The sequence below is a fragment of the Cynocephalus volans genome, chromosome 2 (genome assembly GCF_027409185.1).
Source record: "Cynocephalus volans isolate mCynVol1 chromosome 2, mCynVol1.pri, whole genome shotgun sequence".
Lineage (NCBI taxonomy): Eukaryota > Metazoa > Chordata > Mammalia > Dermoptera > Cynocephalidae > Cynocephalus > Cynocephalus volans.
Window position 1 is genome coordinate 31,191,183 of NC_084461.1, and position 27,629 is coordinate 31,218,811.

General features: G+C 42.3%; 1 protein-coding gene across 2 annotated transcripts in view; it reads right to left on the minus strand.

Moving 5' to 3' along the window:
- Positions 1-6,420: 6,420 nt before the first annotated feature.
- SLC45A2 (solute carrier family 45 member 2) overlaps positions 6,421-27,629 on the minus strand; it is a 31,032-nt gene continuing 9,823 nt past the window's right edge. Inside the window, exons 3-8 of one of the 2 annotated variants that reach the window (XM_063087937.1) lie at positions 22,574-22,899; positions 13,856-13,999; positions 13,058-13,181; positions 9,055-9,266; positions 8,543-8,545; positions 6,421-6,645 (exon numbers count right to left, since the gene is read on the minus strand). In XM_063087937.1, the coding sequence (XP_062944007.1) occupies positions 6,421-6,645; positions 8,543-8,545; positions 9,055-9,266; positions 13,058-13,181; positions 13,856-13,999; positions 22,574-22,899 (1,034 nt within the window). The remainder of the gene's footprint in view (positions 6,646-8,542; positions 8,546-9,054; positions 9,267-13,057; positions 13,182-13,855; positions 14,000-22,573; positions 22,900-27,629) is intronic. The other variant, XM_063087936.1, reaches the window with a different exon arrangement.

Below are 27,629 nucleotides of genomic sequence, written 5' to 3' on the forward strand. Positions count from 1 at the left end.
CGCGGGCGGAGGCCCCGGGCGCGCGGGCGCGGCAAGGTGGTCGTCCCGGGGGGTGGGAAGAGAGCCGATGAGGGAGGCTGGGGGCCCCTATCTAGAAGTACGTGGGACGGGGGTGGGGAAAAGCGTGGAGCAGCAGCCTGTGAAGACGCTGGGGGACCTTCTCCGAAGAGAGAAGGCTGCGAATTCGGGTGAAGAAAGGAAGCTGGTAAAGAAGCAGAGATCGGCCCCACAGGTGCAGGCCACCGGCCTCCCCTCCTCACCGCCGCCCTCTCCTTACGCTGTCCATGCTGGGCAGATTGGGGTCGCATCAGGAATGGAGAGAAACGGGAGCACCGGGGAGTGGGACTCAGCCGAATGATTGGACTCATGTATCCCAGCGACTTCTATGGAGCCCTTGAAACGGCCCTCCCTCAAGGTGCACCCAGCCAGGGGAGCCACACACAAGACCTTTCCTTTACACCCGAGTCTGCCGCGGCGCCAAGGTCTGACTCGTTGTGTGGTTGCCCCAGGAGCCTAGAGTTTGGACGAAAGAAATCTTTTTCGGAGTTGGGAGAAAAGAGTGACCATCTTGGTCGTCCCCAGGAGAAAGGGCGGGGGAGGGGCACCTCTTATGGAGCCATCGTATCGTTTGTTATCCCGGACAGCGTGAGCCGGCAGGCGATGAGCGTGCCACGATCTCCTCGGCCTCTGAGCTCAGACTTCACCAAGGGCAAGACGCCTGTCACCAACGAGGGAGAGCGATTTGCTGAGTAGTGGCGTTGCCGCGGAGGGAGCGGACGCGGTGTGATTAGAGGGGCTGAATAGAGGGACCTCTTCAGGCTACGAACTCTAAAACAGACAGGAGCCCACGTGCTCACTTAGCCGAGCAGAAAGTGGAGCGCTGGGCGCGGTGCGCTGGAAGCCTGGGCCCTCCAGGTCCCCTGGGAGCAGACCGGGTGCCTCCGGTCTGGGTGCTGCCGGTGAGCTGGGCCCAGGAGCATCTCGAAAAGCTCTACTGGGAGTGGGGGAGCTTCTGCAGCTCCTCCCCCTTTGGGAATTGGGATGTCCCTTTGATTGAGACTCTGACCGGAGACTAGAGGGATGGCTCAGTGACATTTTTGGTAGGCTCAGATAGAAGAAATGCTGTTGAAATACGCAGGGGGTTCCTGGAAACCAAATTTCTGGAAGCTGGGGTCTGATCTTTCAAGAGGAAGTGTGGGGTGGGAAACAGAATAGAAGACTCAAGTAATATCTGTCCTAAAGGGAAGAGAGTACTGGAGAAGCTGTTCTGAGGGAAGCACCCGAATTTCAGGTATGGGATTCCTTATTGTTCATATTATTGACAGGAGAAGGTAAGAGATAAGAGCTCCCACAGGACACTACCTTAGTCAAGTTCCATTTATTAAAGAGGGCTTTGCACATTGAATTTTTCCTTAACCTCCGGACAGTCTATGGAGCTGTCTCTGAAGAGTGACTCACATTTCTCATGACAATTCTGTTCTGGTCACAGCAGTTTAAGGAGTTAAGATCCTCTCAAAGTCCTTTCTTGAGGCTGCTCTGAGAAGTGGGAGTGAACATCCATCTGCCCATCCATCTGCCAGCTTTGACGGAGGTGCTGCTGTCCTCTTTGGGCACTTGGTTTGGGGTCAAGAAACCAGTAATGCAGGCACCTGCTGGTGTGGTTATTTTAATACAATAAATAATCATTAGAAAAATATGTCTGTTTAAATAGCCTCTTGAACCGTAGAATTGTTTAGTAATTTTGTAGCAAATTTCCTGTAGTGTCTGACATTTAAGGCTCAAAATGTGATGTCTACAGTCCCAGCATTCCTTGTCCTGCTTTCTGTAACACAACACAGTGCAATTACTAAACGCTCATACCTTGCCACAAAAAAGCTGCCTGAACTCAATCCCAAGCAGCCTTGAGAAGTTAGCTCTTTTAGAAAACAGAATAGTGCTCTTGTTTTGAAGTAGCCAAATTTTTTTTTTTTTTTTTTGCCCTTTCAGAAGAAAACTTTTGATATCGATATTGAATAACAATTGGGCTAACAAAAATTGAAATGAGTCTCCCAAATGCAAAATAAATGAAAAAGTAAGCACCAGAAAGAACAAGGAGTAGCATGGCAGAATACCAATTTATAACACCAATATTAGAATCTTACTGAGAGAGTCTTATTAAAGCAACTTGCCATTTAGATTTTGACAATAAAATAATGAGTGGGTAGCTCAGAATTCTTAGGAAAGTATGTTGAATTGTGTGTTTCTGCTACTATGGGCACTGGAAAAAGGGAAGAGAATGGGTTGGAGGCAAGGTCTTCACAAAAAAAATGCTGTAAGAAGTGTCACCTTGTCCAAGTACGAAGCTGAGGGCTTCTAAGAACATCAGAAGGGATCATAGACCAAGACTTCTGTCTACCACAAGGACAAAAGGCTCAACAAAGAAATGGTTAAATCTTTTAAAATCAATATTGACTTTCTGAGCGCCTGTGGTGTGCCCCACCATCAGGTATATAAACCCGACTCATCCCTGACTTCCACGTTCTCAAGGACAGACAGCCATGAACTCAAGCAAGATATGACAGGGAGCAATGAGTTGAAGATCATAGTAAAGCTAAGAGAAGTTGCTATGGGAAGACAGAGCAAGGAGAGGTTGATTCTGCTGGGGGATCTAAGCCTTCCTGGGCAAAGCAGTATTTGAAATGGGCCTAGAAATGTAGGTGCAATTTAGACAGGTGGAATAGCAGGAGTGGGGTGTGGAGGTAGAGAGAACATTTGAAGCTGAAAAAATTGGTGACCAAAGGCTTTGAGGTTGGAATAAGCAGTGTGGCTTCCCTTTCTCCTGTGGGATTTCCCAGGATTTCTATTGAAAATTTATGTATTTATGTGTCCCTGCATTTATTTTATTTGTCTAGAAATGGGGCTTTTTTTCCCCCCAGAGAAAGCATGTCATTGGTATACTGAGAACAAATGCTTGTGTTCCCAAAGGTAGTTAAAAGCTTTTCAAAATTGGATTCTACCTACTCATTCAAACCTCTATGGAGTTGGGTTTAATGAGTAAAGCATTTGCATATTTGAGTGTGTGTGTGTGTATATGTGTGTGAGAGAGGGAGAGAGAATGCCTGCTGTAGCTCCCTCCCTCAGCCCAGAAGCCTATCCAATGCTCCATCTAAAAATAGCTTCACTTGTAATAAAGACCATTCCCTGTGGCTGGTCAGTGGTGACTAGTGTTGGACTTCTTGGGAGTGTAGGTAGGCTGGCCTTCAGCTGTGGGTCACCTTCCCAGCTCACCCAGCCATTGATTTCCAAATCTTCAAACACCAGAACAGTCCTTGGAGAAATGTCAGGAAATAAACACTGAACTCTACATATGATTCCATTTCTAAGGCTTGCAGAGGCCAAATACAGATAGGGGAAGCAAGAGATGTGGTTTGGTGCTGTTTCTTTTGCAATCCAAGATCTGTGGGACCTGGGGTCCTCTGAGCATTTGCCCCTCATCATCCCATGCTATGGGGTTGGCAACAGGTGTTTTCCCTGCTCTCTCCTCTAAATTAGTCATAACCTCACTTCTCCAGGATGGATGATGGGGGGAGGAGGAGAAGGTGAAGACTGGGAGAGATGGGATAGTTTTGTATATGCTCCCTGAAAAGAATGAGATGATTTCATTTGGGAGTGACTGTACTAACAGAAGCAGGGGGCAGAAAAAGAGAAGCGCCCATGCGGAGAAGAGGAAGCAAGGCATGGAGGCTGATAAGTGAAACAATAGCAGTCTCAGGTCTGAGAAGACAGCCCAGCCTGGCCAGGAAAGCACCAGGGATCTGGAATGAGTGAGAGAAACTGCGGGAGCCTAGAGTGCCTAGCATCAGATAAGGAAGCTACACATCCTGCAGGTGACAAGGGTGAGCAGCAGGCAGAAAGGAGCAGTTGCTTCAGCATAAGACCCCTGCCTCTGCCATTCTCTGTCCCACCCTATACACATACACCAGAAGCAGCCATATCCACAGGGTTGCTCCAGGTGTCCTGCCCCATAGCTCTAGCACTGCCCCAGTCACAAGTGTGATAACCAGATAGCAGCAGAAAGCAAGTTCATTAAACAAAAAGGAGGTAGTTGGAAGAATTGCAGCAGCAATGTGCAAACCCAAGCAGTCACAGGAGGAGCAGAGCGAGTGTGAGCCAATGGGACCCAGCTTCCCTTTGAGACCCTTGGAGAAACTGGGAAAGGGAGGGAGGCTGCCGCATAGAATGGCAATGGATCCGCTCTCCAGCTGTGATGTTAGGCTACTGGTCTTCGGTACTGCCCTCAGACAAGGTCAGCCAGAGCCCCTGCCCTGGGTTTCATCATTACAGGAGCCTGCTCTGCCCTACCCCTCCAGCTGTGCCCCTTCCCACAAGGCTAGCTAAAGCCTGTGCCTCCCCACCCCCTGACTTTCTACAATATGCTTCATTACCTGAGACCTCAGAATTCCCTATCCAGATGGTCCTGGGTCTATTTACAAGGACTTCATGGGTCTTTCCTGAGTCCACCCTCCAGAAGGCAGACAACTCTGCTGAGTCCATGCTTCCTTAGTTGTGAGGGGAGGCTAACAGTGGCTGTTTGTAGGGGTGGTGGAAGGTGGAGGGGTGTGGGAGGCTATGGATGCGCTGGTGCCAAAGTGTGCATAAGGACTCTCACAGTGCTGGGCAGAAACAAGACTGGGAGGAGCAGGGAAGAAGATGGGCTATGGACCGTGAGCTCCTGAACCCTGCAAATGTTAGGAATGGGACTGTACCACTTACCCTCCCAGCAGTTGTGTGAAAGAGGACCCAAAGACTTCCAATGAACCACCACAGCATGCTTCTTCTCAGGACCTGAATGAGCTGATACTGCAGGGCCTGGCTATGCTACTGGACCCATCCATTGTACTGTGCATGAGGCCAACAAAAACAGCACCCCAAATCCCAAATGTTCCAGTTCTCAAAAGCAGCTCATTTCCTTTCTCCAAACTCTCTTCCCGCACCAAAGATCTTGGTCAGTTAGAAATTCAACTGAGGCAATGACTACATTACCAGATTCTAAGATGAAGTTGGATAGGAACCTCATAATTTTTTTAACTTCTAAAACATGTTGGTAAATCTCTATTCTCCGGTGGTCAGGAACACCTGCAGCTATACACGCAAACACTTAGGAAACACTGGAGGAGATCTAGGGATGGGAGGACAGGATGATCAGCCTTTAACAGCGGTGACAATAGTTAGCTATCATTCACTGAGCATCGACCACGTGCCAGCCACCAGCCTAAGTGCTGTTCATACAGGAAGCAGCAGAGCCTGGGTGCCTGTGTTCAATTCTCAACTCTGCCACTAACAAGTTGCGTGGCTCCAGATGAGTTCTATAATACCTCTCTGCCTCAGTTTCCTCATCTACAAAATGTAGATCAGTAATAGCACTGCACCCACTCCAAAGACTGCTGTGTTAACACAGGTAAAACATTTAGAGTAATGGTAAGCACTCCATAAATATTACATATTATTAATCATCACAACTCTCAGAAAAGGGAATTTTTACCCCAAATGTACAGATGAACAAGTGGGGGCTTAGGGAGGTTAAGTAGTTTGCTGCTGAGGGTTAAAGTCAGGATTCAAAGCTAGCCTGTTTCCAAAGCTCATGATTTTTCTATTGAACCAGGCGGTCTTTTGAGGCTGCTGAAAACTTCGCCATGTGAGAAGCAATTGAAGGGGTATGGCTAAAGGAAAATCTGCTTAGCTTGGCGAAGAGAAGATCATAGCAGAAACCGGAGGCTGTTTTTTGAAAGACTTTCATGTCAACTCCAGAGGATGAAACAAAGGTGCAGACTAGAGAGAAATATTTTTACTGTCAATGAAATGAGCTGTGTTAAAGCTGTAAATCCTCTAGCATGAGATGTTTATGCAGACTTGTTGCGGATATCAAAATTAGTAGGAATTAATAATGAGCAATTTAAATATGAATAAATTAATATCATAAATCATCAGCAGTATTTTGAGTATTTGTGAATTTGATGAAATATATGATTCCCCAACTACATATGCACCTCTGGCCAAAAAATAAATCACATCACGGAGTAAGTCCAAGCATCATATATAGAATTAGTCTACTTCTCAGGTTCATCAAGGCCTAAAATGCCCCATGGAAAACAGAGCCTGCCTCTCTTAACCCTGCACTGAGATACAGTGAGGAAGGTGTGTGTAGGTCCTGCCACCCACACTTACCCTTTGCCACCAGTGCATAGAGGTGTAGCCCAGACAAATGACATGTGAAATATGGGGACTGTTGTGCAGAGGACTGGCTGAAAGTGAGGGGAGGGCAGATGACCACAGCTGAAATCACAACACGGGGCATCTGATGGTCAGACCAAAAAGACGCAGAGCTACAGATGCCATATGCTTCCCTAAGTCTGAGGTTAGGGTCAATGTCCCTTTATTGACCTAATCCACATATCTAACAAAGAGAGCCACGAAGCAACAGCCAATCAGTGACATTGTAGAGGCCGCAATCACCACAACGACGACGCTCTCAGCCATGTTGACCAGAAAGCCCAGGCCAGCTCCAACCAGGATCTGAGCCAGCTGCACCATGCAGGTGAGGGCAGCACAGTCCACACCCTTTCCTCTGCTGCTGCCATCCAGGTCCCCTTCCGGGGTCTGCTGCCTCTGCAAGGGAAGCACAGGGACAGCATTTGATCTACAAGGAACTGTCGTTTAGGGCAGAGGTCAGGAAACTTTTTCTTTAAAGAACCAGAGAGTAAATATCTTTGGCTTTGTGGGTCACAGGGTCTTCTTGGTTGTAACTACTCAACTCTGCTGTTGTGTGCAAGAGCAGCTACAATTCATAAACAAATCGGCGTTCCCATATAGCTTTATGGACATTGGTATTTGATTTCACATAATTTTCCCTTGTCACAAAATATTATCCTTCTTTTGAATTTTTTTCCCAATTATTTAAAATTTAAAAGGATTTCTTAGCTCATGGACTGTACAAAAACAGGTGGCAGGCACATTTGGCCAGCAGGCCATAGTTTGCCAACCCCTGATTTAGGGCTACCAGGAAGCTCCACCCTCCTGCCTGGTGCTGTCTTCTCTACCTTTGACAGAGTCTTAAATTCCATTAACACATAATGAGGGTTAAACTATTATTATATGTGAAGCTATCTCTTCCTAAGAAGTCAATAAATACGATGCAATGGAAACAATAAATATCCCATTCTTCTTCCTTAGTGTTAAAAATTCAAATATTTTCACAAAGATTTTGAATCACTGATATACTTAAAAGAAGCAACATAAAAAAAGCATTTCAAACTTTCAAAATATGGTTGATATTTGGTTAGTATGTTAATGTTTGGTTCATATTTGATATTTGGTCTGAACTGGTTGATAACTTTGCCATTTATTGGGTATTCTTTATGTGCTAAGCCTGTGCAAGCTTCTTTTACATATGTTCCTTTATTTTATTCTCACCTAGATGCCTCCCTAGATGCACATATTTTCATCATTATACCCATGATAACAATAATAATACTAGCCACCATTTTTTGAGTCTTTGTCAGATGCTAGGTAGGCACTACGCTAAGCACGTTACATACACTATCTTATAAAGTGGGTGCCATTTGCCTAATGAGGAAACTGAGGCTCTAAGAGTTGAATGGTGATTTCCTATACTACTAAGTAGAGAAAGCATTCTGCAGAAAAATGCATATCATCCTTTGAATAAGAAAGGGAAAGTAAGAAAAAAGATTCCTATTTGCTTGATTTTCATTCAAAAATACTGAGAAAAATGAGAAACTAGTAAGAGCGGTAACATGCCAGAGCTGGCGGGAGTTAGGAAAATCACAGAAGGATCCACTTCACTTTATACATTTATGTATATTGTGTTTGTTGAACCATGTGAATATATTACCTCATCTAAAAATGAACTCATTTTAAGTGCTATTTAATAAATGAACAACATCCCCAGTGTCACACAGCTTTAAAGTGAAGGAGGCAGGATTTGAAACCAGATTTCCTTGAGCTCAATACTTCTGTGTTTTGGCCTTGTTACCATGGAACACTCTCTCCTTGGAGGGACAGTTCTTACTATGTGTATGTCTTTAACAGCAAAACCCCTGTCATGCACTAAAACGCTGGTGACTACATTTGCCAGGGGACAAGGACTGCTACAACTATGGTTTAAAAGGTTTTAACTCCTGGTGCCGCTCTGCCCTGCTGCGTTTGCCAGATCAAATGATGGAAAAGAAGGCTGGACACATGGACATGTGTTCAGTATTTTTGCAGTTGCATGCTGAGATGGATTAAACTAGAAGTTCACTCTTTAGCTTTCATATCACTGCTCCAGTGAAGAAACTGTAAGCCGATTTTCATTGGGGAAAAGTTGCACACTTTCATAAAAAGAAGTGGTCATTTTGGAGCAGAAATACCCAACTTAGTGTTCTCAGAAGGACTGCTTAGGGTCTTGCTTGCTAGTCTGAGTTCCAAGGGGTAGATTGGGAAGGTTCCCCTCAGGGCAGCCTGGTGAGGCTGACCACTCATGGCTCCAGCTTTCCTACCTGCACACTTGCTAAAACCAGGACTCCTAGGGGCAACATTGCACAGGAATTTCCTGCCCACAACCCATAACTCCCAGAAATTCCACCACGCACCTCTGCAGCAGCTGAGGACTGGAGAACCCTCACTGTTTGCATTCAGAAATTCTGCAGGTGCATGGGACAGACCTCTGGAGAGGTTGCCAGAAGACTCAGGTCCTCCCTTCTTTGTCTCTGTGCGATTGTGGGCTGGTTTCTCAGCATCATCCAGCCCCCTCTCTCTAATCAGACAAAAGGAGTAATGCTCTTCACCCTACAGCTCACCAGGTGCACAGGGGTTTGGAGTAAGAAGGAGGAGAAGGCTGGGATGCTGCCCATGCTTGTGCCAGCCTGTGACTACAGATGGTTGGGCATTTTAGTGCTGCTGTTTCAAGAATGCTTATATTCCAGCTGTGCTCTACACTTTCCTACCAAATCCTCCCCACCCCCAGCCTTCAGATGAGTCCAGATGTTCCCCCGGGGCAGAGGTTCAGTCATGACATACCTCCTTCTCCTCTTCGCGGTGGTACTCGGCAATGAGGTTAAAGGGCACAGTATACAGAGTGCTGGACATTGCACCAAACAGGGCGCTCAGGGCCAGTGTGGAGTAGACGTTTGGGAAGAGCCCAATAAATCCCGTCCCCAGGCCAAACAACAAATACCCCAGGAAGTAAAGACCCTTTAATCCGATGTAGGATACCATAAATTTCTGAAAGTCTGTGGGGAGAAGAGAGGGAAAAATTACAGCTGGCAATGCCTCACAACATTTAATAATTTCAGACAATTCTTTCTTTTGTAGATTCCCATTTTTAAGAGACTTCCTTTGATACAGAGTCAGAAACAAAAGAGCCTCCTTATCTGTGGATTGAAAACAGCTGGCTTTTGGAATCAGCTTTAAATCCTTTGCATAAAGAACAGCTTAAAATTGCCTTGCTAGGCTGATTTTTTTTCCATAGAGGAGGACCAGGCATTGTTTCGCAGGCAGCCAAATAGCAAAAGGATGCAAAAGAGGTGGTGAAAAAGCCCACCTTAGCTAACAAATCCTGGGGCTGCAAGCCCTGCAAGAGTAGTATGGGTTATTCTGATTAGAGAGGTCTGGGTCTAATAGGACCAAAATAAGAGTATGGGCCCATCTTGGCCCCAGGACCCAAAGTCAAGTTGGGGAAAGTTTAAACAACCAGATTTTGCAGAATGACCTAAGATATACATGGTTTCTGCAGCCTAGAAACCTGAGGAGGTAAAGGACGTGCAGTTATCTGCAGACACCTCCCTGACTTGTCAACCCTTTCTACACTGGTAAGAGGCCCCTATAGCAGCTGGTGCCTCTCCATTGCTGGCTCTCTCACTCTGGGTGGACAAATTCCTTAACTTCTCAACACCTCAGCTTCCTCATCTGAAAAATGGGAATAAGAACACCCTCCTTTGAGGTTGTTGTCAGACTCCAGTGAGATGAAATGGCTGAGAAATCACCCAGGCCAATGCTGAGCACATAGAAGATGTTCAATTAATGTGGCCACTGCTATTTCAACATATACAAGCTGAGCTGAAGACGCTTCCCTTTTAACTAGGTTGCCCTCCCAGTAGGTAAGCTTGGCTTGCTCATACAAGTATAAGGGTAAAGCTAACTTTTAAAAATGATTTTAAAAATCTGCTTTAAAATGTTTTACAATGTTTTCCACAACAGTAAAAAAAAATCCCTAAAAATCTTTTGTCTTCCTTTCTAAATTAGTTGTTTTTAATCCATACATTTCTTATCTCTCACCTGCCCTATTCTACTGGAACACATGAACCAGGGGATAAATGATAGATAGTTGAAATGTGCCAAATCAAGAATGAAACTTTCTATAACTATCCAAGTAATTATTGGATTTACACCTGGCAGACAAGAAACCTAATTTGTATTGCATTTGAATCAATTATGAAACTAAACACTGTCTCAGGACATGTGATGGAAGACATAGCTCTGGAAGTACCAGGCAGGCAACATTGCTTCCTCTATTAAATTCATCCCATGCTTGGAAGACTGTTGTTAAAGTTGAGAATGAAAGCAGTACAAACTAGGTCAGTTTCTGTTTGCTTAAAGATTATTTTATGCAGCAAATGTAATAATCTAAGGTGTCTCAGAACCTAGATGATACCATCAATACTCATTAGGGAAATGCCCTTATCCAAGTGTGTAGGCCAGCCAAGGAGAAAACAAAGAAGGATAAAGAGATATTTGGAAACAAATAATTTCCGTACAAAGACTGAAAGTCTGGCAAAGAATGCTTCATTCATAAAGACAAGTTGGTAAATTTCAGGGCCAAGCATGCCTTGCCCTCTGATGGGTCTGACCCCCGGTGGTAGTCAAATCTTCACACAGTGCCTCTCTTTGGGTTTGGAGGGAAATGACAGATTTAAGCACCAGCTATGACTAGCAGTATACAATGTGAACAACTGACTATATCTTAGCACTCAGTATTGCTATTCTAATGATGTAAATGTGCTTGCTCTGCAAGAGGAGCTGGAAAACATGTTCCTGTCATCATCTCCCACCCCAGCATCCAGATTGTCTACCAAATTCCAAATGGATAGAAACTCTGGATCTGCATCTGATGTTATGTGATGAGTCCAAAACAGAGGGTAATGTAATGATCTCTGTAACTGAAGGAAATGATTGATTCTGCCCAGGGTGGTTTGGGTTGCAGGGGGAAAGTCTTGAACAATTTCACAGGGGAAGTAATATTTGAGCTAGGATTAAAAGCATGATTAGGAAGGAGTTGTCTAGGTGGAAGTAGAAAGAGAAGATCGGGTCAAAGAAGAAACTAAAAGCAGGTGCAAATACATACAGATGAGAAAGTCTGTGTAGTGGGTCATCCAGGGTAGTTACTCTGTATGGGAGCGAATTAGGACAAACTGTGAAAATCCTTGAATGCCAAGCTCACCACTTTGACTTTATCCTATGAGCACGAAGAACCCCTGAAGAGCCTTAAACAGGGCTGGTTGGTATTTTAAACATAAAATTTTTGTTCAAATTCACAATAGTAGAGATCCCATAGATTTACACATTAATATATCTTTGGGAAACTATTTAAATAAAAATTTTATTTTGTACACAGAGCCTAAAAATTACATGCTTTTTAATTTTCAAACTCCATGAAATGTATACAGGGACTCAAACTATGCTGATGGAATGGTACCTAACAGGGATCCTTTGAGTAAAAAAAAAAAAGTGAAATTGACACAAGATGAAAATACTAATTATGTGTAGAAAAATATGTTCCTCCTACAAGAATGAAGGTAGTAGTAAATAGTCCCTCACCCCTTAAAATCACAAAGGAATCGAGATGGATAATTTATCAGATCCTTTTAGTCTAACACTCTCCAATTTTATTTTATGTACTTGAAATCTTCCTCCTGGAAGTTTTTTTAATTCACACACTCTAGGGGAAGAAAAGGGTTTGCTAAAGAAATGTAAACTTTAAGCCACCATTATTTGATTATTATACATTTTAAAATAATGAGTTTTGTGGTTTTATGATTATTAGACTTATGAACTCCTTAAATGTTTAAATTAGGTCCCCTTTTCCCAATTGTGCTAAATCATGGAAAGATCCTGAGGCACATTTCGTGCTGTGCTATGACATCTCTTCCCTCTAATGTACCTGGACCGTCCCCCTGCTATCCCCTTGGCCTGTCCAAAGTCTAGAACTCTGAGTTAAGGTCAGTGATTCTCCCCACAACCCTGGAGAAGCAGAGATGGGTGAGAAGAACTCATTATTATTAGGAGACAAATTTCCACTACAAATAGGGGAACTGCGTACATTTTTCAGGCCAGACTTACCATCTAATTCAACGTATACAGAGCTGGGAGTTTTCCATATGCATTAGCAAGTGCGAAGTGTGCCCGTGTGATGTAAAATGTGCTACGTACAAACCGAGTGTTGTAGCACATCGGTTTGGACTTATTAAAAATCAAAGGCAGAAATCCCTTTGTTCAGTGACCTCACAGCTAAAACTTAAGCAAGTGGAGAGTGAAGAGGCACAAGACACCATGGAAAGCTGGCACCTGAGATGAAGAGCCAGTTGTTCTGAATCCTGGGACAGTGCTCTTGCGCATCTGAGCTAAGATTATCTTACGTCACCTGTCATATTAACCATCCCTACTATTTGTGTCATTTACAAATACAATAAGCATATCTCTGAAATACCACCAGTAGAACATGACCTGCTGGGACTCTATTTCTCATCCACCCAACACGTCACCATCTTGTTTACAAAGTTCCCTTTTATTTTCCAGAGAACCTGGATCAAGAACCCACTGACTCCCAGTACAAAGTGACACCCACAATTCACTATGAAAAACAATCCTTCATGGGGTCCTTTTGAAGGGAATAGTTTTACCTGACCTCCGTATATTTATCAAAAATCTGGCATTTTAAAGAGCAGAAAATAAATATAAAAATATAAAATCCAAGTTCTGCTAGACCAGAGCCCTTTAGAAGACACCTTAGGAGAGAGAGACTTACAAGAATAGAGTGAGGAAAACACGGCGTTGATACACAAACCCCAGCATCCGACCTCGACCCCTCTCTCATAGGTGAGGAACTCCGTGGAGTTGTGTGCGCTGTAGGGGTCCCCGTGGTACACAATCTAAAAGAGAGGGTCGGGCTGTTGAGCTACAGATGCAGTGTGGCAGGCGCCCCTTCTCATGTACTCTGCTTTCCCACCTCTGAGGGGCACATGTCCCTGCCCAGGGGGCCCTTTCTAGGGCACAGAGCTCATTTTGTCATGGAAGTCACCCCATACATCCCATCACACCTCTGGGCAAGGACTTTCAGGAAGTCCAATTCCTACTGCACCAAGTCTAAACAACTTTCCCTGGGTCTTTAACACCCCTCCTTTTGTCGAATGCAGGCAGTCCTGCTGCCCATCTTCTAGTACAGCCAACAGGCTTCTCTATCCCCACACGTCATTCCTATTCCCGCTTAGAGTGCTTTCTCTCTCTCCTATATCTCTCCGACTCCAACCCACCCTTCGAGGCCCAGATCATATGTGCCTCTTTTATGAAGCCTGCCATGATTGCTACAGCTCACATTGATTACCCCCTGTCTTTGGTTAGGTGCCAGTAGGCCTCAGTGTCCTCTCGTTGTCCGTGGTGTAGGAGCATGATTCTAGAATCTGTCTGTAAGCCAGCTCCTTGACAGTACTCTTTCCTGCACTCTTACTGTGCCCTTCCTAGGCGATAGCCCAGAAGAAGTTTGACAGGTGCCAACTGAAGAATTGACTTGTGAGTCAATGAGTGTGTGCACAGACATGTCCATTACCCGGCCCATGAAGTCTGTGAAGAAGAGCATGTTGGACAGGAAGGCGGTCCATCCAATGAGGTGGCTGATGCAAAGGCAGCGGTAGTGGGGAGGCATGTTCGCCAGCTCCCTCAGCAGTGTCTTCATGGTCATTGCCTTCTGAGTCTGGAATAAAACATGAAACAGAAGTGTGACCTTCAGCGCAGACACCCAGCCAGCTGTGAGAGCCAGAGCACACAGCCATGCTACATAAATGTCAGTTGGTCATCACACAGGGTCGCCTTTCCTGGGCATGGCACCTGGGTTTCCATGGAGTAGACTTATAGGAGGTATTTTGTTAAGTGTGACTGGCTACTTAGCAGTTTTAGGCCCGGACCTAAGGACAAAAGGTCTGGGAACGGTGCTAGCTTCAGGCTGAGATGTAAGAGACATCTAGCATCCTACCTTTGCATAACAGAACTGCTGCAAGAGGATAAAGCCCACAGATTTAAGCCAGCCCTTAGATGATTATAATTCTTAGATTTCTTGACTTGAGAGCATGGTGGGCTGAATCCAAGATGACCCTTATGATCTCTGTCTCCTGATGTCACCCCCGTGATTACATTCTGGTACATGGCAAAGGGTTTTACAGATGTAATCAAGGTTACTGAAGAGTTGGCTTTGAGTTCAGCAAAAGGGAGATTACCTGGGTGACGTTCACCTAATCACATGAGCCCTTGAAAAGCAGAGAGTTTTCTTCAGCTGGTAGCAGAAGGGAAATCAGACCAATTCAAAGCGCAAGCATTGCTGGCTTTGAAGGTGGAGGGGGTCATGTGGAAAGGACGTGAGAGTGGCCTTTAGTGCTGAGAGCAACTCCTGGCCAGCAATCAGCAAAAAGACAGGGGTCTCTGTCCTACAACCACAAGGAACTGGATTCTGCCTGAATGAGCTCAGTGGCAGCCTCTTCCCCAGTCAAGTCTCCAGATGAGAATGTAGCTCTGCAACACCTGACATCAGCCTTGTGAGGCCCTGAGCAGAGGGCCCAGTGGAGCCCACTCAGACTTCTGACTTAAAGAACTGTGAGATAACAAATGAGAATTGTTTAAGCTGCTATGTTTGTGGTCATCTTTTACGCAGCAATAGAAAACTATTACAGAGAGCCAGTCAGATTCCTGCTCTTGGCCAGCTGCCTCCTCCCAGGTTACTTCTCTGGATTCTTCCAATAGTTGACACATGTAAATGAGGCCTATGTTGAGTCTGAATGAGAACAATGTAGAACTTAAATATATATATACACAGATATGTACACACATGTACATATTTTGTGTACATACACACATATCTATAAAATGAATACATATGCTCCAAATTCCTTAATTTAAATGTAAATTATATTAAAACTAGAGACTACAATTTTTTGGTTGTAGGAATCTTGGAGAATGAAAAACTTTAAACTAGTGACACAACTGTTTTGAAATACAAAGAATGAGACAGCCTCTAACATCTTGTCATGTAAGAGAAGAAACCTCAGGAATATTAAGCAGTCAGCTGCCTTGAAGACACTGAGATTATGAACACCAACCTTGATGAAGTGATGCGTCTGTCTTGTCAGATTTTTATTTATTCTAAATCTCAAAATAATAAAATTGAGTCCTGGCTAGTTTATTTATAAGATGGTCTCCTGCGCTTTTCTATTTTAACTATAACAGCATATTGTTTTATATCTTGTAACCTTATATGATAATGCTTTTTACTTCTTCGTTGTGAAAAATTATATTTACTCATTTTCGGCTTGATACCTATGTTGATTTTTTTTAATTTTATCAATCTTGTAGTATTTAACCCACTGACCATGTCTATACTGATTTTCTTATACTTAATCGGTACTAAAAACTATAGGCATTTCCTCAGAGTTAGGAAAAATAACTCTTTTCTGCAAGTAGGATATAGTACCTGTCAAAATAAGCGATGATTATAGTAGAATTATGGTGCAGAATTACTACTTTTTCCTCAACCACACAAAGAATCAATTAAAGGTATAGTCCAAAGAACAACAACCCGCTTTTCAGTCCTCAGGCTAAGTGCTTTATCTTCATTTTCCTTCCCCTCTTTCCAAAAATGTGCAATTGAGAAACTGAATCTGGCCTGCAAGTATTCAGCCTCATTTCAAATACTTATTTATGCTCCTGCCTTATACACTATTTTCAGCCTGCTTTCATTGTTAACCTAAAGTTTCCTTTCTTCCAAAAATAAATGTAAGCTTTCAAAATGTGCTTAGCATTTCTGTAAAAGCTGGTAATGTAAATATTCAAAGCCCCTTTGAGCACTTTAACTCAGAATGCAAATTCAGCGGGCATCTTACCCCTGACTCATTAGTTCTCTTGGTAACGCCCTTTCAATGGCCCTGCTCCCCTGGGAGTGGTTTTATTGCATTTACTTTGTGCCACTGCCAGCTGGAGATTGGAAGGCGATGGATTTATAAGTGAAACAGGCACACAAGTACACTCAAAAGGACACTATTTAAATGTCGAAGGAAGTAACTGATGGCATGAAGAAATTGGAGACAGATTTTATGGGATTTAGTTTAAACCCCGAAATAATTCAGCCCCTTGCCATTAAAAAGAAAAATTTCAGTTCTCAAATTGCACAGCAGCCCTCATTTTGGAAAGCAATGACTTGGCTTGCAAATTTGGCTTTGACCCTGGCCCTCTGGCCCTGACAAAGTATAGACTTCCATGGCTCAGGGGGAGATCTCCCAAGATGCACATTTGGAAGAGAAGTGCCAAATGCTTGGCTTTCAGCTTAAGATATGTTACCCTAAGCTTTATTCTTATTTTATTTTGTTTTTTAAACCAAATAACAAAACCTTTCAGAACCTACAGTGTTATGTGTATGGCTTGTACCAGAAACTTTGTTGTATTTGACACATGTATTTTCTTACTAGTGTGGAGGGTTTCGTGACTTTAGAAAGGCTTCTACTCACCTGATTTCCTTTGATCCTCGAGAGAGCATCTGAGTGGATGAGACACCCCAAACTGGGTGACTCTTTGAGGAGCAATCAGGGAGGCTGATAATCTCTTGGGGTGATATCTACTTACCTTTAGTAAAACAATGCCTTGTTTTGTTCTTTAAACCATCACATTTTTTTTTTTTTAGTTTTTCATCATTTTGTTATTCAAAAATTTTTTATGTCCATTATAGAAATTTTGGATATATTGCAGGGTTTTAAAAAAATAAAATTAAAATCTCCTGTTAGCCTATCACGCAGAGAAAACAACTTCAATGAACATTTTTGGTTTATTTTCTTTCCACTTTTCTTTGTATGTGTGTAGCTTTTTTCCAAAAGTGGACATTGTTTTGCATATGCATGTGTGTTTTACCTGATATATTGTTTTATATAAATCTTTAGAAACACACACATCTTTCAGTGATCATGTGGGTGCCATTGCACGCATATTCCACGATTCCCTTGCTGCCTTACAGCATTGCTCCATGGGGGGCTACCGTCTAATTAATTTCTGAATCATCTCAGATTTCTGAATGTGTCAGCCACGGAGAGGCAGGGAGCCAGGAGTCCTCCCCCAGGTAGCCAGCTATAGGAAAAGGTGGTTGAGCCCAGGTCTCAGGAGACCTAAATTTTCATATTTTCTCTATGTGCTGTGTGATCGAGCACAAATGAAGGCTTCATCCCAAAGACCTCTTAGTTCTCCTTGCACTCTTCCTGTTATGAAAAACACTATATTTATCCCAAAATAGGAGCTATGGGTGCAATCAGATGAATAGAAGATTATTCTCTTCCAATGTACCCTCTTTTTAGGTGGTGTGGTGGAAGGCCAGATGGAACACTGTAGAAATTTGACCCCAAGGCAGTCAGGTTGTTATAATGAGGCCTCCTTTCAGCAGACCCGACTTACGTAAGCACTTTGCCAATTCAAACGCAAGAAATGTTGAAGTTTACTTTTGCATTAATTTTGAAAAAAATGCTAAGCAAATAAATAGAGCAAACAATACTTAGAGAGTACTTAATCTCGAGAAAGTTATTTATAGACTTTTATAACTAGCAGCTAATATTTATGGCTTTTATTCATACACGTAATTGAATAAATGGAAATCAGATTTTCTACTGACTGTAAGAAGCAAAAATATTTTCTTAAAATGTCATTGAAAAAAAGCAGTTTTCAAATTTTCTAAACCACTTAGCTGAATGCAATGCCGTATCCTAAACTGAATCCTGACAGAAAAAGGAGATTAGTGGAAAAACTGATGAAATTCAAATAAGTCTGCTGTTTATTTAATAGTATTGTAACGGTTATGTAAGATGTTAACATTAGGAAGAAGCTGGCAAAGAGTCGACATGAACTGTCTCTATTATCTTTGCAACTTTTTTGTAAACCTAAAATTGCTCAAAAGTTAAACATTTATTAAGAAAGTAAAACACATTTTGCTAGATGACAACTCTGCAGGGCAGGGACAGGGTGTGTCTTTTTTACTACAGTCTCCTGATGCTCAGCATGGGGCCTAGCACGGGGTAATTAATAGCTATTAGATGAATAAAAACATGAATAAAGGAATGAACCACACACAAAGTGTGACTGATTCTAATAATTCTTACTATTCATCCAAACAAATTCTAGCAAGAGCCGTACTTCACATGACTGCTTTTGCTGCATTCATTCAAGGAACAACGAGAGGAAGGTTCGTTGCCGGCTTCTTGAGTCCCAGGCACTGAGGTAAACCTACTTCAGGAACTGGGAAGGACCAAGGGCCACCTCTGCCCTCGGGGCGTTCCCACCCCATCTGGTGGGGGAGACACAGACGAGTTAGTAAACAGGCACAGAGTGTGAATGGCTCCAACAGAGCCATAACAGGCAGATCAGGAGCCGGAGCCCCTGCACTAGGGGGATTGGGAAGGCCATACAGTCTTCAGAACCGCCCAGTGATTCCCCAGGAGGGCAAGACAGAGGAGACACGAAGACAATAAAACTGCACTAATTTGAAAATATTTGGTAATCCATTTTTTCATTTTAGTTAATTATTAAAAATACATTCCCTAAATCATTTCTGTCCTAGCACACCAAACTTGCCTAGATTTTAATTTTTATTTTGTGATGCTTTAAAATAGAAATCAGACTTATGTAACAACTCTTCGTAAATCACTGGGCTAGGTGTTTTTACCTGCAATATTGTATTTAACTCTTATTACCTGCAATATTGTATTTGACTCTTAGAAATCATCTGTAAGAGAGATAGCAATTATCTTACATTTACAGATGAAAACCTGAGCTCAGCTGGGTTAATTTACCAAAGGTTACACAGACACCAAGATGAGGAGCTAGTGAGTGGTCAGAGAAAAAACAACTGCCCCCAGTACCTGTTCTCCCTTTCTTTCTTTCTTTCTTTCTTTCTTTCTTTCTTTCTTTCTTTCTTTCTTTCTTTCTTTCTTTCTTTCTTTCTTTCTTTCTTTCTTTCTTTCTTTCTTTCTTTCTTCTTTCTTTCTTTCAGAAAGAGAGCATAATATTTTTATTAATAACTACGTCTCACATCACTAAAATATTTTATTCTACAACTTTTGGCTACAAACTCTTAATCACTTCTTTATATGCCACAATTTAATTTTATTTTTAATTTTTTAAATTTATCATTAACATATTTCATTCTTACTTATTTCTTTATGCCCTTTGCCAGACCTACCACTTTCCATCCCCTCCCTCCCTCCCCCCCATCTCTAGCATCCTTAGGTTTGTTCTCTGCTTCTGAAAGTTCATGGTATTGTTGTGGTCTTTTCTTTCTTTCCTTCATTCAGTCCTTCTTCCCTCTTTCCCTCCCTGCCCCAACTTCCTTCCTAGCAGCCAGTTATGAGTGAGAACATGTGATATTTCTGTTTCTTTGTCTGGCTTATCTCACTTAACATAATTTTCTCCAGACTCATCTATGTTGCTGCAAATGGAAGAACTTCATACTTTTTTATGGCTGAGTAGTATTCCATTGTGTGTATATAACACATTTTCTTTATCCGATTGTCAGTTGATGGACACTTAGGTTGGTTCCATATTTTGGCTGTTGTAAATAGAGCTGCAATGAATGTGTTCTCCCTTTCTTACGAGAAAAGTTTCTGTTGGGTGCATGTCTTCCAACTCATGGCTATATTCCCCATCCTTCTTACAGCTTTGGCCATGTGACAAAGTTCTAGCCAGTTACTTAGGTAGGTAAGCAGGAGTGATGTTTGCAATGTTTGAGTTGTGTCCCTAAAGGAAAGAAGCATGTTCTTCCCTTTCTTTCTGCTGGCTGAAGTACAGACATAACAGTGATCAGTGGGGACGCCATCTTGGACCTCAAAATGAAAACTCCATGTCCGAAATGCAGAGCAACAAAAGGGAAGGGTTCCAGGTGTCTTGTGGAATCATTACTTCAACCAGAACCATCCATTTGGGCCTTTATAGGGGAGATAACTGAGCTTATGTCTTGTACAAGCCATTGTTATTTGGGTCTCCTATATCCTCACTCATTTGGGAGACATGATTGACACTCTGACTTGATCCTTCCAAAGCTCTCACCCCATTCACTAGCCAACCCTTTTGGTAGTCCTTAGCAACTTTGATCTATACAATACTCACTGCCACCCCCAAATTTTTGCCAGAATTTTCCCTCAAACCCCTTTACAACTTGTGTTCCAAACTACAAATCTTCTAAACAACCTCCTGCATTTACAAACCACCTCCTAATCACCAAATCCAAGGCATATGCCCAGTATTTGCACTACCACCTCTTTATTGACCACTCTCTCCACTGAGATTTGCAGCCACTCACATGATTCTCCTTTACTTCCTTTTACTTCATCATTGTCACCTCTTCTTCCTCCAGTCCTCTTATTTCTCTACCTCTCTTTGGCAATTTCAATCACTTCCCATTGTTGAGGTGTCATTTTTGAATCTTTCATGGTACTCTCTCTTTCTCAAGCTCAAATCCTACCTTTTCTCTGTGGCTTTGCTGATGTTATTCTCTCTGTCAGGAGTACTTTCCCCCCAAATGTCTACCTATTCAAATCCTAAACATCATTCAAGGTACAACTCAAAGGTGATCTCTTCCATGAAGACTTCCAGTTTGCCTAGGCACAGCCTTGTAAAACTAATAGAAATTGTCATCATGCTGCCGGCAGCCAACGTGGAATGTGCCCTTTAGATCCCCTGCTGGAGAAAGCACAGTTGACTGACAGCCCCACCTGCCATCTGTCTGGACTCACCACCTGCTCCTGCCAAGATCACCCTTTCCCTGGTTGTGCCCAACCAGTGACTAAGCAAGATAGGGGTCCTAGTGCAAGCCCATTCCTGCAGGACTTGAGACTCCTCTAAGAGGCAACTTTGGCTGGAGGACTCCCCATGGCCTGGCTGAAACTTTCTTAGAACTGCACTGCATCTGAGAGGCTTCCTGCCCTATCCTCCTTCCTTTCTCTTCTCCTTTCTCAGGTGTTTGACCTGCATCACAATATGAAGACTTTTCCCTCCTATTTCTGCTTCTTCCCTTTTATCCTCCATGCTGTTTTCCCTAATGAATCACTCATTTGTCTAATTCTGTCTTGGTACCTGCTTTCCAGAAGATCTGAACTGACATGTTGCTTTTACAGCATTTACCATGCTCTATCTTGGATTATAAATAATGGTGTAAATGGCTCATGACTTCTGTTGGGCTGTAAATTCTTGGGCATAGGGACTGGACATTAGCAAATTTTATTGTCTCCAAATATCTAGTACAGTGCTTTGCATATATTCAGTACCCAAAGTAGTTTGTTGAATAAATAATGATTATAATATGCATATACTTATGTAAAGTTTAAACAGCACTTTACATGCTTTATTTGTTAAATAAATAACACAGGTCAGCAGCTTGAGGAACCAAGATTTGGTCCCAGATCTTCTATAATCTCTTTGTATATTAAGGAATCCCTCTGTACTAAGTCCCTGAGGTGTTGGCATTTAAACTCAGCTTGAAGATAGATACAATTGTTTCATCAGTGTTGTCCAATAAAACTTTCTACAATGATGGAAATGTTCTATAGCTGTACTGTCCTGTGCAATAGTTATTAACCCCATGGGACCACTGAGCATTTGAAATGTGGCTAATGCAACTAAGGAACTGATGTGTTGATTTTATTTCATTTTAATTAATTTTAATTTAAATAGTCTAATTTTAATTTTGTAGGTACTCTATTGTTCAGCATTTTTCTAGTCTTTTCTCTGGCCATTTTATATAAACCTGTTCCCATTTCTCTGGCATTGAATTGAGGTTTAAAAAATTTTTTTGAAGCTAATGCATTCACTGTGCAGTTCACTGCAAATGGGACAAAAGGAATATCCAATCAACTCATGATGCACAAACAACATGGTCAATCCAGTCATCAACCTGAGGATGCTGCCATTTGGAGGAAGAAATTTGTAATTTATAATTCTAATCTAAGAGGGTGTTTCTTCTTGCCTGGGGATGGTTCCAGGCTTCTCTTATGGTCTAACCTTTCATAACTGGCTTCATATTCTCTGGTTTGATGCTCTGAAAGGAGTGAGAGGCAGGAAGACCAGAGGAAAATGCTCACATTTTTCTGTGAGGTGCAAAATTTTAATTCTAAGGGATAATAGCTATTGGGAATTTAGAGATTCAATTAGACTTCAAAAACTCTTTATGTTAAACAAGCAAACAAAACAAAGAAGGAGAAAGAGCAAGAGCAAGAACACTTTCCCCAAGTAAAGAAAGAAGAATTTGCCTCTTTACCTGGTGAGCAGGATTTTTGTTTCTTTCTCCCTGCATTGCCAGCTCTGGGTTTACATAACCATTTTTAGCTTTCTCGATAGAACCATACTCGTACATTCTGTTTGATGACAACGGAGGGTCCGGAAGGGTTTGCTGTGGGGAAATGTCCTTTGCAACATCTCTAAGTGGGGCTTCAGGGATACTGCACAGATGAATAATAAAACACGAAATGAGCACCAAGGCAGAGAAGAAGAACATGACCTGGAATTCTGAGCCCAGCAGTTTTCGCAGTTCCAGATGGGCCCAATCTATGGCTCCTAAAATGTAACCCAGGGCACCTCCAAAACCTGGAAAGAAAGAAAGAGCTGTATTAACATATTTAGCAAACTATCTTACTTTTCCACCATGCAGGAGCCCTCCCCTTCAGTGGGAGAACTCCCTGAGAACAGCAGAGGCAGCTTGCAGCCTGGCAGGAGGGGTTCAAGTCCTGGCTCTAGCATTTACTTGCTGTGACCTAGGGCTTCCTCACCTATAACATGAGATAATAATGAAAAAGTAACCTACTAATAGGATTGTGATTTGAAAATGGAAAGCATTCAGAATTGTGCCAGACACATAGCAAGTGCTTAGTGAATATTGCCACCATCAGAGATACTGTGGACTTTCCAAACCGCATTCTCTGTACTGCTTTTGAACTTAAATTCCTCACCTGAAAGAGCCCCAAAGAAAAATAACTTCTGATAGCAATAAAATTAAATTATTTGTATTGTCATTTATCTATTATTAAGCTTCCTAGGATGATGCAAGCTTGCAAAGATCAAACAGCCTTGAAAGCTGTCTTCTTTCCTGTTAGAAGCTCAAGGAACTTGTTCCCGGCTGATAGCTACAGAAATAATAAGAACAGAAGTTTAAACACAAATTTTAAAAAATCCTATTATCCTCCCCCAGAACTCAAACCTGAAGTTTTTTGGGCACCCGTTTTATCAGCTTATGTGTACACACAGTGTCACTTGAACACTGAGGAAGGGCTCCTCAAAGTCAATCCCACGCTAATGATTTAATATTTGAAATCTCATTATTAGTAATTCATTCTTTTGAGCTCCTGTTCTAAAATACAAGTGTTCCTGGTATGGACAAGACATTTCACTACTCAGCACCAAAACAGTAAGTGTTCTTCTGATGTTCCTTCTGGTGTAGACATCAGTGGCTTCTTCTGGTGAAGGGGGACATACTATGAGGTGGGAAGATGTCTAGGTAATTAAGGTGTTAAATGCCAACCAAGCACATCCTCTGCATATGTCAAAAGCCTATGTACGACTGATCCTTCTGTCAAAAACATTTAAATATCAACTTCTCATCATGCCTTACTAAACACAAATTATCTACCTGAACAGAGCAGCTTTTGGGTTTGTTTTTTGTTTCTCTTATGAGTGAAGTCTCCATTTTATCCCCCAGACAAAGACAACATCCTCACAAACCAGGGAATCAAAGTAGAAAACAAAACTTAAGGAATTCCTGTCTCTAACCCTAAATACCTAAACTTACATAAACCTGATCCTAAGAACACAAACCTGAATGCCGAGTACCATGGATACTAATTGTCCAGAATTGTGGGAGAATGGACAATTGCGGGCACTTCAAATTCTGGTTGTTCTAATCTTTGGATTCCAAAAATAAAGCATCATTATCATACCCTGAGTGTCAATGTGTTTTAAATAGAATTATGGGAAATTGTGGCCAATGGGGTGCAATAAAGAAAGAGATATGTTCTCTGACAGCAAGGAATTTATGGTCTGGTTATGGGTGATGGGCATAAACATAAACAGATAATGACAGATATGGTGAGATGCCCATTACTGTCTCAGAGGGAAGTTTTGAGACTTGTGGTGCCTCTGGTCATCTTTAGACAAGGACTCTCTTTATTCAGTTGTAGAGAGGCAGAAGGTGTCAGAGGTCATGTGTGTAAAGCCAAACAATCAACCAATACGAGAGTATTAGGTGCCCCCCTTCACCACCACCTCCCACTTATGACAACCAAAAATGTCTCCAGACATTGCCAAATGCTCTGTGGGGGTGTTGAAACAGCCTCTAGTTAAGAACCCCTGACCTAAATCAACCCTATGACAAACGTACACATTCCTTCTTTGAAACTATTTATCGTTTGTAAACAGATCAATGGTTGTCATATCGCCACTCAGTTCTCCTACCACTTATGCCTCTATTCAGATTTGTTGCTCCACTGAGCATCTCCAGTTGGCTCCAGTGGGGAAAAGTGAAACTGAAGACTCCTGCCCGTTTGAAAGAATTAATAAGTGAAATAAATTCTCCACTGTGCAATGAAATAGTAGTTTTATTTTATAAATATAAATATATGGATATAAATATAATGATTTATTTATATTAGATATTGATTTGAACAACTAAATCCTACGATTGGAGGGTTTTCTAATCCAGTTGTATGTCTGCTGGTTTAGTTTAGTTCAATAAGTATTTATTGAGCTCTAAATATATATAAAGGACTCTACTAGTTTCTGGGGATGTTAGCACAGAATCAGACACAGTACCCCATCCTCTTTCACAGAAGTTAGTTTCAAATGGGAGAAGCAGATAAGTAAGTGGGAGGAGCTTCTTTTGAAAACCTGTAATAATAATGAGCTAGAACTGTGATCTGGGTACTCGAAGAGTATGGAGCAGTTCCAGAGTCAATTACTGGTGCTAGGTCATCGGTATTCAGATGATGCTGATTCTTAATAATTATCAGAGGATTCCTTATAATTAGCAATGAAGGTCATGAGTTCAATATATCAATGAATCCAAAAATTTTAGAGGCAGAAGGACCTTGGAACAATTGGATGAGAAAGCTGCACTGGTTCCGTGATGGCAAGAAGAGTGTGGAATCATGCCTAATTTCAAATTTCACCTTTGTGCTTTCTAGTCCTGAGATCTTGGGCACTTCTCTGAGAAATGGGGTGGTGATGCCTCCTCTCATGAGTTCAGTGGAGGTTAATACAATATAGTGGAAGAACCAGGGCCAAACAAGGCACCCTGATGGCCTCCTACAGAAACCCTAATTCAGCAGCCTCCCCCAGAAGCAGGAGAAGACAACTACCGCAGGGAACTGGCTGAAAGGACTTAGTCCTTCTAGGGCCAGTGATTAGAATCAGTGGATCACCCTGAAGGGTGAGACCTCTCGTGTGGTGTGTAGAAGGAAAATATACCTCAAACTTGGAAAGAGTAAAAATGAATTGCAACTGCCTGATATTTAAAATATCATTCGAGAGTTCTGCATCTTAAACTTTAACAAGCACACGAATCCCATGGATGTCTTGTTAAAATGCAGGTTCTGATTCTGAAGGTCTGAAGTAGCGCATTCTGCATTCCTTCCAAGCTCCCTTGTGATACTAGCATTGTTGGTCCAAGTACTACTCTTTGAGTAGTCAGGTAATAGAGCAGTTTCCAACAAATCCACTCCACCTTCATCTGACATTCTTGGGGAATGGGACTTTTTTGTCATAGGATGTTTGACCAGCAGTCCACACTGATAAGCACAAGAATTTGCAGTCCTGTGAAATTAAGGTAATTTGCAGACATTAATAGGGCTCTATGACTTGTATTAAGTTTTTGTAGCCTGATAGAAAAATTACCCAAAAAGTATTACAAAGGAGTTACAGTTTTATTGCCTTAAAGAAGGTTAACCAGAAGGTTGTATCTAACCTAGTATTTTTTTCTTTTGCTAAACACACACACACACACACACACACACACACACACACACACACGCAGAGTTCCTGCAAGATCTTGGGGAAACTGTTTTTATGTCTTTCCCATTGGTTCCCTCATTCATCAGTTAAATAAAACCTTAACACATGCTAGAAAATTACCAGTACACTCTTCTCTTGGGGGAAAGAGAGAGAAGCAAAACTGTTTTGCTTGTCCCAAAGCTACTGTGGGATGTAGCTGCAAGTTACAGCGGTACAACAAAACATGACTGGAAGGCATAGTGGGCCACTGGGGAAATTATTCTTCTCAAGAATATTAACATGCTGGAAGAAAACCTTTAAACTTTATCTATTTATACCTTCAGATATGATGAGGGCCAGCAGAGGTCTGTGGAATTCACTGAAGGTTTTCCTTTTTGTTTCCTATGCTTAACTTAAGAATTTTATCTTCAAAGATAGTTTCCCAAACAAAATGTTGTCATCTTAGCTGCAACAAAGGCTAATAGTTTTACCATTTACCACCTCCCACATCTACATCCAGACTGCATTTATCTCTACTGCCAAGATCAGCCTCTCTGGGGCCCCTGGAGCCAATCACCAGGCTGCTGGACAAGCCATAAGCCGGAGCATCCAAAGGACATCTGCTGCCATGTTAGAAAACAAGCTTTGCCAAGAAATGGCCCAGCTGGCTCCTTCCTCGCAGAGCCAGGCTGTGCTGTCAAACTCAGACCAGAACTAACTTTATGAAAATTAACAGCTTTAGCAAACAGATATCATATCTCATAACTAATGACAGAGCTTAAATAATGGCTCATCCTGGAAGAAGTCCAAGTACTTTGCAATATGCATTATTTTTCTCTTTAGTCCACAACTATAATAGTTAAAATGAGAAACTGGGGGACTTTCAGAACAAAGGAATCTAAGACCAAGAAAACTTAAGAGAGTCTATCTAAGTCAGGCTCTGCACCTACCATGTACCTGTAACTGCCTCCCTGCATCAGGTATGTGGCATAGCAAGCTCAACACCAGAGGTGACACAGCTCAGGTCAAGAGAGTGAACAGTGTGATGCAGGCTATTTTACCTCCGAAGGAAGACAGACTAAAGATCCCCACATTCCCATGGGATTCATAACAGGGTAATTCTGATTTTCTACATGTTGAAAAAATAGCAATGAAAGATTAGGCGTATGGTTCCTACCTATCCCCACTACATACACTAAACCCTGTAAAGTTAACACAAGTACCAGTTTCTGTGTGTGTGTGTGTGTGTGTGTGTGTGTGTGTGTGTGTCCTTGACCTCATCTGTTTATCAACAGAAATTGATGGAGCACCTGTTGTCACCAGGAACTGTGCTAGAC